General features: G+C 52.6%; 2 protein-coding genes across 3 annotated transcripts in view; both read left to right on the top strand.

Moving 5' to 3' along the window:
• Nucleotides 1–1,338: 1,338 nt before the first annotated feature.
• Nucleotides 1,339–12,215, top strand: part of MMD2 (monocyte to macrophage differentiation associated 2) — a 66,045-nt gene continuing 55,168 nt past the window's right edge. The window contains exon 1 of one of the 2 annotated variants that reach the window (XM_024984920.2): nt 1,339–1,526. In XM_024984920.2, the coding sequence (XP_024840688.1) occupies nt 1,480–1,526 (47 nt within the window). In that variant the 5' untranslated portion in view covers nt 1,339–1,479. The remainder of the gene's footprint in view (nt 1,527–12,215) is intronic. The other variant, NM_001075870.2, reaches the window with a different exon arrangement.
• Nucleotides 1,344–12,215, top strand: part of RADIL (Rap associating with DIL domain) — a 123,785-nt gene continuing 112,913 nt past the window's right edge. The window contains exon 1 of the mRNA XM_024984723.2: nt 1,344–1,526. Coding sequence (XP_024840491.1) covers nt 1,480–1,526 — 47 coding nt within the window. The 5' untranslated portion in view covers nt 1,344–1,479. The remainder of the gene's footprint in view (nt 1,527–12,215) is intronic.

The following is a 12,215-nucleotide window of genomic DNA, read 5'->3' on the forward strand; positions in this document are numbered from 1 at the left end:
GCTGCGCTGTGCTTAGTCTCTCAGTCGTATCCGACTCTTTGCGATCCCATGGACTGCAGCCCACCAGGCTCCTCTGTCCATGGGGATTTTCCAGACAAGAATACTGAAGTGGGTTGCCATGCCCTCCTCCAGGGGATCTTCCCAACCCAGGGACAGAACCCAGGTCTCCCACATGGCAGGCGGATTCTTTACCACCTGAGCCAACAGGGAAGCTAGGTGGCATCAATACCCACCCATCAGGGCCAGCCAGAAACCCCGGGGCCATCCCCCACTTCTAATCCTCCATCAGCAGGGTCTGGTGGGTTTGACCTCCTCAGCACTCCTGGATCCCTTCCCTTGTCCATCCCGCCCCGCCAGCCCCGCTGTGGCCTCTGAACGCATATACCTGCAACCCTTCTGGTCCTTACCCATTCCAGGTGCGTGCTCAGTGTCTGGAACCCAGAAATGAATTTGATGGAATCCCTTTGTCTTTCTCCTTCTTGTTCCAGCTACCTTGGGGCAGAGGACGTGGGTGGGATTATTCTGACTGTGTAGTAAGATCTCAAATAAAGCTGGTTATAAAAAGTAGCAAGGAGCTGGGGCTTGGGAAGGGAGGGGAGGAGGGAGAGGTGTGTGGATGCGAAGGGATGGCCTGTCCTTCTATTTGGGGACTTGTCCTTCCCTGTCGGAGGCTGGCCTGCCCTCCAGCAGCCCCTCAGGGTGTCACCTCTTCCAGTAGGGGGTTTCACAGAGCCCATCACCCAAGCCAAGGGCCTCTAAAGGAGAAAGCTGCATTTTGTACAGACTCGGGGTGGAGGTGGGCAGATCCTGGGTACCTGGAATCTGGCGACCAAATGTCCAGATGCTTGCGCCCCTGTCTCGGGATCACGAGGGTCCCCAGAATCATAGCCTCTGGGAGTTGGGGGGGTTCCCCAGAGACTGCGGCCATCCCCTTGGGGCCGTCGAGCCTCGAAGGGGCGTCAAGGCGGTGGGGGGTCGCGAGCTACAAGTACCCTCTGGGGCCAGGCTCGCCTGCAGGCTCCACATGCCTTGCAGCCCAGCCCCGGCCGGGGCGGGGGGTGGGGAACAGTAAGCCGAGGGCAGCGTGGCTCCGTCTAACAGGCCGTCTTCTGGCTGGAAGAACTACGGGAGGAGGGGGCCCGAGGAGTGAGGGGGAAGGGGCTGCATTCGGAAGCCCCCCGGGGCCCCTCACCCCTCTTCCAGGGCCCCCGCCCCACAGCGAGGCCGGGAGGGGGCCGCCCCGCGCGGGGAGGGGGCCGGGGCCGCGGGGACTCAGGCGATTGGCCCGGAGCCCCCCCGCCCCGCCCGCCACCATCTGCTCGGGATTTGGCGTCGGCGGCTCCCGGCTCAGCTCCAGCTCGGCTCCGCGCGCCCCCGGCCGCCCCCGCCCCGCGCCCGCCGACCTGCTGCTCCCGCCCCGCGGCCTCGCCGAGTTGCCGCGGTCGGAGCCCCCGGCTGGAGGCCGATGGAACCGCCGCGATGTTCGCCCCGCGGCTCCTGGATTTTCAGAAGACCAAGTACGCGAGGTGAGTGGCGGGGGCGCGCGGGCGCGGGGGCGCGGGTCCGGCTACCCGCACTGCCAGCGCGCCCCCCGCCGCCCCGAGAATTCGGGGTGACCAATGGACCCTGTCCCCGGGCCGGAAGAACCCGGACGCGAGACGTCGCGGTCTTTGTGAGCTCCGCGCCTTGGACTCGGGCGGCGCGCGGGTTCCCAGCGCCTCAGACACACTTAGCGGGGTGCCCTGGGGCCAGTCGCTTCACCTCTCGGAACCTCTATTTCCAGTTCTGCAAGGCGGGGATAACGAGCGTCCCCACCCCTGGGGCCCCCCCCGCGATGGTTAAGTGAGCCGATCCCTTGAAAGCACTTTGCACGGGCTCAGTTGCTACCTGGAGCTTTTGTTAATGATAAAAGGCATTGGCCAGTATCACCCTTGTCCCCCCTGACCACACTGTCCCCGCGCCACCCTGTCTCCCCAGCCACCCCTGTCCCCCGATCACCCTGTCCTCCTTGACCACCCCTGTCCCCCCTGACCGGCCCTGTCCCCTCACCACCCCTGACCGTCCTCACAGCAAGCCGGACGAATGGGTAAGTGCTCTTTTCAGGTGGGTAAACTGAGGCTCAGGGCCAGGACCTGTGCGTCTTGGCCTTTTCATAATATGAAATCCGTGGTCCCTCCTGAGCCTTGGTTTCCTCTTCTAAAGTGGTGATTTCAGATTGCTGAGTGGAAGCCAAGGTCCTGTGGCTCAGATTCCCAATTAAGGGGCGGGGGGAGGTGAGGGAATATTAAATGGCTCTAAGATTTTGGGAGGGTGGGCTTGCTTGCAAGCTGGATGGAAACCCTTTTCTAGGGTTGCCCCTTGGCTCGCAGGGGTCTCGGGGGAGGACAGGCCGCTCTGGGCGTGCAGCCCTGGTTTCTTCCTCCTGCCCCGGGAGAGCCTGATGTGGGAGAGGACACTCGGCCTGCCCTGCCCCCGCCCTCCCCCCACACCTCCTGCCTCGGGGGTAGAGGGGGCAGGCGGTGAGTTGAGCTGGGTGGGCGTCATTTTTGCTGTGGCACAACACGGCTCATTGTCTCCCAGCAGTTGTTGAGGACCCCTGGTCCCACGACCTCTCTGTGAGTTCCCGTCAGAGGGAGCATAGCTTGGCCCCAGAGGCCGGCCTGAGCAGGGCTGGGGGCAGGGACAGTGGGCCCTTTCCCCCCCCGGTCTCATCTTGGTTTCCCCTGGAGGGAGACGTGTTGTGTCTCCGTCATAAAGTTGGGGAGTCCCGCTGGGAAGGGGATACTAGTGGGAATTCCTGTGGAGTTTCTCTTGGGACGAAGGTGGGAGGGGCTGACTGCACAGATCTGTGAGGTCTCCTCCGGTGTGGACACTCGGACTTTCTTAGGCTTTTCTCAAGGGTCCGGTGTGCTCGTATGAGATGTAAGTTGGTGGAGTGTTCACTCAAAGGGAAGGGGGATGCCCAGAACTGGAGGCTACACATGCAGACAGTGGGGGAAGGAGCTCTGTCCCACACCCACTGTGTGATCTTGGGTAGGTGTCTCAACCTCTCTGGGCCTCTGCTGGTTAATCTGTAAGACAAGGGGGTTGGTGTAAATGATGGCTAGATTTAGGCACTGGGGCTGCCCTCTCTCTTACTGGAATAGAGCTCCAGCTGGGCTGAGGGCTGCACCGTGAGCTCTTTCATGCTGGGACTGATGACTCTTCTCCGGGTAATGAGCCCAGTGAGGAGACAGAGTGCATCGATTATTTCTCTTCTTTTCCTCCTGCTGTGGCCCTTTTTACCGTCCAGTCCACATATTAGGGCCATAATCAAGGCTTTGTGATGGAGTGAATTTAGAAGTATAACCGAGTTCTCTCCAGTAGAGATATCGTACAAGTCACAGAGGTAGTTTTAAATTTCCTAGTGGTCATTCATTTTAACATGTAGCTTATGTCCCAACTCAGTGTCAGAAAAAGAAACAGGTGAAGTTAATTATGAGAATATATTTTAGTTAACTCTATCCAAAGGACGTTCAATATGTAATCAATATAAACAAATTATTCAAGTGCTCAGTAACCACACACAGGTGGTCATTGACGGCCATATTGAACAGGACAAGACCATCGTCCAGGGTGAGATATGGGTGTTAGTCCATTCAGGCTGCCGTAATAAAGTACCACAGACTGGGTGCCTTATAAACAGCAGAAAATTATTCCTCACAGTTCTAGAGGTTGGAGGTGTGAGGTCATGGTGCCAGCGTGGTCTGGGTCTGGTGAAGGCCCTCTTCCAAGTTTCAGACTACTGATCTCTTCATATGTTAGAAAGACACGGGGCCAGCTCTTTGGCCTCTTCAGATAAGGGCACTAATTCCATTCATGAAGGCTCCACCCTCATGATCTAATCATGTCTCAAGGGTTCTACCTCCAAATGCCATCACATGGGGGGTTGGATTTCAACATGTGAATTTTTTTTGGAGGCAGGAACACAAACATCCAGTTCTTAACAGTGCTTTTAGTTAAATGCTGTGTGACATTGCAAAAGATGCTTTCCCTCTCTGAGCCTCTGTTTCTCAGTGGCTGGTTGGATCAGTTGATCTTTAAGGTTCTAACCTCAAGTCCTTGAATGACTTATCTACATCCAGAAACACACTTATTGCAGAGCTATAGGAATTAAAGACAGGGCGCAGAGCTCGGTGAATTGACCAATGAAACAGAACAGAGAGCCCAGAAACAGATTCATGCATATAAAGGCATTTGGCTTTTGACAGAGGCAGTATTGCTGATCAGGCAGGGGTGGTTTAGTGAATCAATGGTATTGAGACAGTTAACCAGATGGAAACAAGAAAACTGGAGCCCTACCTCACACCTTACAGAAAAAGCATTTGTAGATGGATTACAGATTAACAAGTGGAGGATTTCCCTGGTGGCCCAAGCTGAGACTCTGCACTCCCAATGCAGGGGATGGGGGTTCCATTGCTGGTCATGGAACTAGATCCCACATGCCAAAAACAAAAGTTTGGTGCCACAATGATGATCTGCTGCTGCTGATAAGTTGCTTCAGTTGTGCCCAACTCTGTGCGACCCCATAGATGGCAGCCTACCAGGCTCCTCTGTCCCTGGGATTCTCCAGGCAAGAACACTGGAGTGGGTTGCCATTTCCTTCTTCAATGCAGGAAAGTGAAAGTAAAGTCGCTCAGTCCTGTCTGACCTTTTGCGACCCCATGGACTGCAGCCTACCAGGCTCCTCCGTACAGGGGATTTTCCAGGCAAGAGTACTAGAATGGGGTGCCATCGCCTTCTCCGAATGACGATCTGGTACAGCCCCACTCCCTCCTCCAAAAATATATGTAGGACTTGGCTGCGGGCGGAAGTGGAAGTGGAAGGAAGAGGAGTGCACGCCCCAGCCCTGCCGGGTCCTTTCTGTCTCCCGGTGGGAATGGAAACGTCTACCCCACGTGCCGCAAGCCAGCTCGCGCCTGCTCCACTGCGTGCCTTCCTTCTCGGAGTTGAGGCAGGTGTCATCGTGAGATGAGCTCGCCGGAATGGCGGCAACCAGTCTACTGTGGGGAAAATTTTGAGTCCCTGGACCTCTCAGAACTTGCTAAAAAGCAGCCATGGTGGCAAATGCTGTTTGGGCAGAAAGCTGAACCTTAAGCCAAAAATGTAGAGTGTGGCAACCCAGCTGTTAATTGGCGATGTCATTTGGTGAAGGACAGGGAAGCCTGGTGTGCTGCAGTCCATGGGGTCGCAAAGAGTCTGACACAATTGAGTGACTGTACAACAACTGGATGGTGTGTGGTTTTCATATTCCAGAAGGTGGGAAAGTTGGCTGCGACGGCTTTGGGAGGTGGGTTTCTTCCTTTTCAGCTTGTGAACCATACTGGGTCCATCCGAGTGGACTGGCAGCGGGTAGAGAAGGACACGGGAGAAAGCCAAGGAGCAGCTGCAGATCCTCAAGAACAACGGGACACCTACACAGAAAGAGAGGAGAAAGAAAGTCACTTAGTTGTGTTGGACTCTTTGTGACCCCATAGACTGTAGCCCACCAGGCTCCTCTGTCCACGAAAATTTCCAGGCAAGAATACTGCAGTGGTTGCCATTTCCTTTGCCGGGGTATCTTCCCAACCCAGGGATAGAACCTAGGTCTCCCATATTGCGGGTGGACTTTACCGACTGAGCCACCAGGGAAGCCGCAGGTCAAGAGCAAAGCAGAGGAGCTGGTGTCGTTTGTGAAGAAGAATGTTCTAGCGACTGGTGGATTTTTTGGAGCCTTTCTGCTTGGCAGGGCGTCCTAAAGAGGATGACTTCACTTCCATTTTTCCTGTTTTTTCACGCCAGCAGCCTCTTGACTCCACCCTAGACTAGCACATCTCTCCTTCTCTTCTCCTGTGGCTTCCTACCTGCCACAGTGTATTTGAATGGCTTCCGTAGGCATCTGTTGGTTTACCTGGATAATGACCCTACTGTGAGCTTGACCACAGCTGGACAGACAGTATACATTACCTTTCTAGCACACTTCCCCTGGACTAGTCTGCAGGTCAGCAAGAATGTTCCTTTGTCCCCTACGGAAGACACTGACCAGAACATGGTGCAAGGCGGCCCTCTGTGGAGGATGAGTGGGCCCTCAAAGGCTGTCCCAAACTTGATTTGGAAGAGAAAGAACAAGCGTGTAAGATACCGTATCTTCTGCCTGGAAAGGAACTGAATGCACTTGCCTTTAAGCATGAAAAAACATTTACAAGTGAAAATTTTTTAAAAACATTGAACCTTTTGAAAACTTAAAACAGTATCTTTGGGCCATCACGCTAGGGAGAGATTTCTGAGGGCACAGAGATGTCCAAACTATAAAAGGTTGATAAACTCAACTACAGTAGAAAAGTTTATGTGTTTATTCGCCAAAAACAAAAACAAAAAATGCCAAGAAAAGAAGAGAAGACAAGCCACACACTTGGAGGACTTATTAGCAGCACGTTTAACCAACAAGTAATTAATACCGGAATCAGGAATTCCATGGTGGTCCAGTGGTTCAAGGGCTTCCCTGGTGGCTCAGTGGTGAAGAATCCACCTGCCAATGCAGGAGACACAGCAGACTTGGGTTTGATCCTGGGTCAGAAAGGTCCCCTGGAGAAAGAAATGACAACACACTCCAATATTCATGCCTGGGAAATCCCGTGGACAGAGGAGCCTGGCGGGCCACTGTCCATGGGGTCGCAAAAGAGTCAAACACGTGTTAGCGATGAAAACCACCACCACCGCCAGTGGGTAGGACTACACGCTTTCACTGCTGTGGCCTGGGTGCAGTTCCTGTGTGGAGCTAAAATCCCACAAGCCACACAGCATGACCGAAAAAGTTTAATATCCAGAATCTATAAAGAACTGCAATAAGGAAGAGACAACCCAATACAAAATGGGAAAAGAGAGTCATTTCCGGAAGGGAGAACACAGATGAGCAGCAAGCGTGTGAAAAACTGCTCACTTGTGTTGGTGATCAAGGAAATGCAAAGTAAGAGTCCTCGGGATGCCGTGCTCGTATTCAGTATGTTGAAAGTCTGACGAAACTATTATAATTGCTTTGGAAAACAGAAATTATTATGTGAATCTGGGCACGGCCATTCTCGTCTGGGTGTCTCCCCTAGAGAAACTCTGCGCGCGTGTGCACCGGGGAAGATGGCCCAGAAACTTCTCAGCAGCATTGTTCGTGGTAAGCAAGACCTGGAGGCAGCCCAGAGGTCTGCGCTGATTGAACAGGGTGGCCTTGTACAGTGGAATAGTAATCCTGCAATGAAAACAAACTCCAGTTCTAAAGAGTGTGTGGATAGATTGCACGGATGTGTTGAACGATAGCAAAACTTGGAAGAGAGCATGACTCCAATCATGTAACACTTGAAACCCTGCAAACCAGCTCTGTGGTTTAGGAATGCAGAGAAAGGCATGCAAAAAGTGAGCAAGTGATGATTACGAGGTCAGGTTGGTGGTCATCTCTAAGGGAGGGAAGGAAAGGTACACAGGGTGCTTCCGGGTCTTTGTAATTCTTTTTTAAAATATTTTTATTTATTTGTTTTTGGCTGCGCTGGTCTTGGTTGCCGAGTAGGGGCTTCTCTAGTTGTGTATGGCCTCTCATCGTGACGGCTTCTCTTGTTGCAGAGCATGGGTTCTAGGGCTCAGCAATTGTGCTGCGTGGGCTTGGTTGCTCCACAGCTTGTGAGATCTTCCCAGACCAGGGTTCGAACCTGTGACCCCTGCATCGGCAGGTGGATTCTTAACTGTTGGACCACCAGGGAAGTCCAGGGTCTTGAGAATAAAAATAAATTTGGTTCTATGTGTCCTGGAAGGCAGCAAGGTCTCACATTTCCTGGGCGAGCCCCATGAGGCCCGGGAGACTGCCGGGAGGCTGGGGAGTGAAGTCCCATCTGTCTGTCTGTGCCCAGAACAACACCTGGCACCTGAGTAGTTACCAGTCAGAATCTGTCGCCTGGATCTTGGCTGTGTGACTTTAGATGATTGAATCAAGCTGTGCAGACACCAGTGTCCTCTTTGGCTTAATGCAGTGTGACCTTAAACGGGGTGGTCATTATAAAATAGCAACGTGGTTATAGATGTAGCGCATGCTCCTTGGAGAAAAGTTTTTAAATCCTGGCAAGTAGGTATAAAAATGAAAGCAGCAGACCCTCAATCCCATGGTCCCGAGATCATCACTTTTAAATGTGTTGATTTTTCTTCTATAGATAGCCTACAGCTAGCACTGTATCCTGAATTTTAAAAATTGACTTGCTATACTCCCTTCTTCGTCTTTCCTAACTGCTTGCAGCCGCAGTTCGACATGGGCTTTTGCGTGTGTCCCAGCTCGCCATCACACCCTGCTTTATTTCATTATTTCCCTCTGTGGGACACTCAGGTTGTTTTCTGGGTTCTGCTTCCGGGCAGTCACGCTCCGGGAGCGTCTCTGCAGCGAACACTCGATTCTTTGTCCATTCAGGGTGTTGCCCTGGTCACCAGGTCCATGTGAGGATCGCCGACTGCCCAGACGACAGTGACCAGGCTGGGGACCCCCACCCCCTTCACAGCGCGGGTCCTGCCGTGGTGTTTGGAGTTGCTCCTAAGGTCAGAGATGGGTTCTCACTCCTTCCATGGCTGCATCTTGGGGAAGGAGGAGGGGCCAGGGGCCGGTGCTGTGACCCTGCCCTCCTCTCTGCTTCTTCTCACGGGCACGGGGCTTTTCCCTGAGTCCCGCTTTCCCCTTTGTAAGGGAGGTTGACAGGAGGGGGTGGTGACGCTCGTGCTGGCCGTGGGAGGCCTTCTGTAGGTTTAGTCCTGTCTTGCTGCCTGCTGCTGCTGCTGCTGCTAAGTCACTTCAGTCGTGTCCGACTCTGTGCGACCCCATAGATGGCAGCCCACCAGACTCCCCCGTCCCTGGGATTCTCCAGGCAAGAACACTGGAGTGGGTTGCCATTTCCTTCTCTAATGCATGAAAGTGAAAAGTGAAAGGGAAGTCGCTCAGTTGTGTCCGACTCTTCGCTACCCCATGGACTGCAGCATACCAGGCTCCTCTGTCCATGGGATTTGCCAGGCAAGAGTACTGGAGTGGGGTGCCATTGCCTTCTCCGTCTTGCTGCCTGAAGTCCCTTCAAAGCTAGTTAGTCCTGCTCCAGCCGGGACTCTGAATTCTGGAGGTCACAGGTTTCCTAAACCTTGGCGGTCCTTAAGGAGATTAAGATGAGGTATGTGACGCAGCTGGCGAGGTACCTGGTCTACAGTTGGTGCTCTGGAGCGTGGCTATTTATGTCACGGTTACTCTGATCCAGTGTGTCTCTTTCTAAAGAAGCTTTTAGGCCGTTTGTACAAAGCAAGTTTCTGAAGATCCAGGGGCTGTCAGAGAAACCCTTCTACCTTGGCAAAGCTTTCTGTGACTTCAGCAGGTGTCTGGGTGGATGGAGAAGGGGTGGGTGGGGAGGTGAGGTTCATGGTTGCTTCTGTCTTGCTGGACTAACCTGGGGACAGGGCTTCATGGAGTAGAGGGAGGTGACCCATACTTAAAAAAGAATTATTTATTTATTTGGTTGCACCAGGTTTATTTTTTAAATTTTATTTCTTTATTTTCGACTGCACTGGGTCTTAATCTCTGCGAGCGGGCTTTCTTAGTTGTGTTGAGCAGGGGCGTCTCTTGCTGTGGAGCACGGGCTGTAGGCTCGAGGGCTTCAGCAGTTGTGGCCCAAGGGCTTCGTAGCTGCGATGCATGTGAAATCTTTCCAGCCCAGAGATGGAACCCGGATCCCCTGCGCTGGCAGGCTGATTCTTATCCACCGGACCACCAGGGAAGTCCTGCTCCAGGTTTTAGCCGCAACACTCGAGATCTTTGACCTTAGTTGCGGTAAGCAGAACCTTTTTAGTTGCAGCATGCGAACTCCTAAACTCTTAGTTGCGGCAAGTGGAATCTAGTTCCCTGACCAGGGGTCGAACCCAGGCCCCTTGCGCTGGGAGCACCAGGGAAGTCCCGACCCTCGGTTTCTGTACATCATCTCCTCTGACCCTTGGCCGTCCTGGGAGTGGCCGCAGTTTTCATACCTGCCTGATTTGCCCGAGGTCGTAGCGCGGGCGGTAGGGTTCACACCTGGGTTCGCCTGGCCTCTGCTCTGCCCTTCTGCCTCCTGTGCAAACCTGAGGGGTGACAGCAGTCGCCGTCACCAACAGCTGCAGGGCGAGAGTCTCACACGCGGCGTTTTACAGGATCATCTGCGCCCTGCTGGATGCAGGGAATAGAATTCCGAGTCCTTCCCACTGCCCACACCCTGGCAGGACCTGGCAGGGCTCCCAGAACACACCATCGTCGGCCTCCTTCATTCATTCACTGACGGGCCCGCCCCCAACGCTGTGGAGCCAGAGCGGTGTCCCCGAGAAGCTCACTTGCTCTGTGTCTGGATATCTCAAGTTAAAAGTCAAGCTGACAAGCTTCTCGACAAAACGGGTTCTGTCCTCCTTTCGACAGCTGTACTTCTATAGAGACAGAACTGACCACTGTAAAACGGTGGCCTTCTTATGATTGAAGACTGGCTAGTTTCAAAGACAGCTTAAGGTGGGGGACTTCCCTGGTGGCCCAGGGGCTAAGACTGCATGCTGCCAGTGCGGGGGCACAGGTTTGATCCTTCGTCTGGGAACTAGGGTCCCATGGGGCATGGCCAAGAAAATACACAGAAAGACAGCTGAATGTAGTGAACTTTCACACGCGTGTTTGGCGTTCGTTGCCGGGCAGCCTTGCTCGGATGAGTAACGAAGACACGCACCATTTATTATGTATATCACATAATTTATTTTTATTGACTTCATCACGCAGAATCATTTTTTATAGTCAAGATTTTCACTTATTTTGGGGTTTTATTAACAGTAATAATCTAACGGTGCTCTGTTCAGGGCTGTGGGCCTAGCCACATGTGGCTTATTTAGAAGTAAATCTTGGGACTTCCCTGGCCATCCATTGGTTAAAACTCCATGCTCCCAGCGCGTGGGGCACCAGATCAAACTAAGACCCCACAAGCTTTGTGGCCAAAGACAAAAAGTAAATCTAAATTCATTAAGGTAAAACAAAATTAACAAGCTGTTTCCTTAGTCGCACCAGCCACATTTCAAACGCTCCATAGTCACGAGGGGCCAGCAGCCGCTCTGCGGGACAACACGGACGTTTAACATTTCCATCACGGCAGAAATTCCTCTGGGAGAACACTGGCCTAAAAGGTTCAAGTGGAAAATGTAATTAAAAGACTCCACAAATGTAAATTAAAGCGAATGTCAGAAACTGAAAGAGTTTATATGACTCAATTCTAAAGTATTCAAAAATTCCTATTAAATTGAAAAGGCAAAATTCAATTAAGATGGGTGAGTATAACATTTTAAAGTCAAACAGTATTTAAGTTAAAGCTGAGATATTTTATTTGAGTTTTTAGAAAATGTAATTGAAACCCATCTCATGAAAATGAAACTGCTCACGCCTCAAGTCCAATGTCCAGCTTGTTGCCAACATGAGGACTAGATGGGGATCAGGCTTATGGTTGCCAAGAGGAGCAGGAAGGAGAGGAGTGGGCTGAGAATTTGGGGCTGGTAGACGCCAAGTACCATACAGAGAATGGATAAAAAGTTCCCATCGTGTAGCACAGGAAGCTATCCAGGGTCCAGGGATAAACCATCATGTGAATGTGAGAGTGAAAGTTGCTCAGTCGTGTCCAACTCTTTGTGACCCCGTGGACTGTACAGTCCATGGAATTCTCCAGGCCAGAATATTGGCGTGGGTAGCCTTTCCCTTCTCCAGGGGATCTTCCCAACCCAGGGATTGAATGGGGTCTCCTGCACTGCAGGCGGATTCTTTACCATCTGAGCCACCAGGGAAGCCCCTGAACCATCATGGAAAAGAATTTTATTTGTGTGTTTTGGCAGTGCTGAGTCTTCGTTGCTGCATGTGGGCTTTCTGTATTCGCGGCAAGCAGGGGCTACTCTAGATGCAGTCCGAGGGCTTCTCACGGGCTCTGGAGCTCAGGCTCAGTAGTTGTGGCCCACGGGCTCAGTTGCCCCGTGACACGTGGAAGCAAGCTTCACAGACCGGGATCGAACCCGTCCCCTGCCCTGGCAGGTGGATTCTTAACCACTGGCCCACCAGGGAAGTCCAGAAAGGAATATTAAAAAATAATGTGTATATTAATATGTGTAAAACCAAATCACTTTGCTGTACAGCAGAGATGGGCACAACA

Source organism: Bos taurus, chromosome 25, assembly GCF_002263795.3.
Source record: "Bos taurus isolate L1 Dominette 01449 registration number 42190680 breed Hereford chromosome 25, ARS-UCD2.0, whole genome shotgun sequence".
NCBI classification, from domain to species: Eukaryota; Metazoa; Chordata; class Mammalia; order Artiodactyla; family Bovidae; genus Bos; species Bos taurus.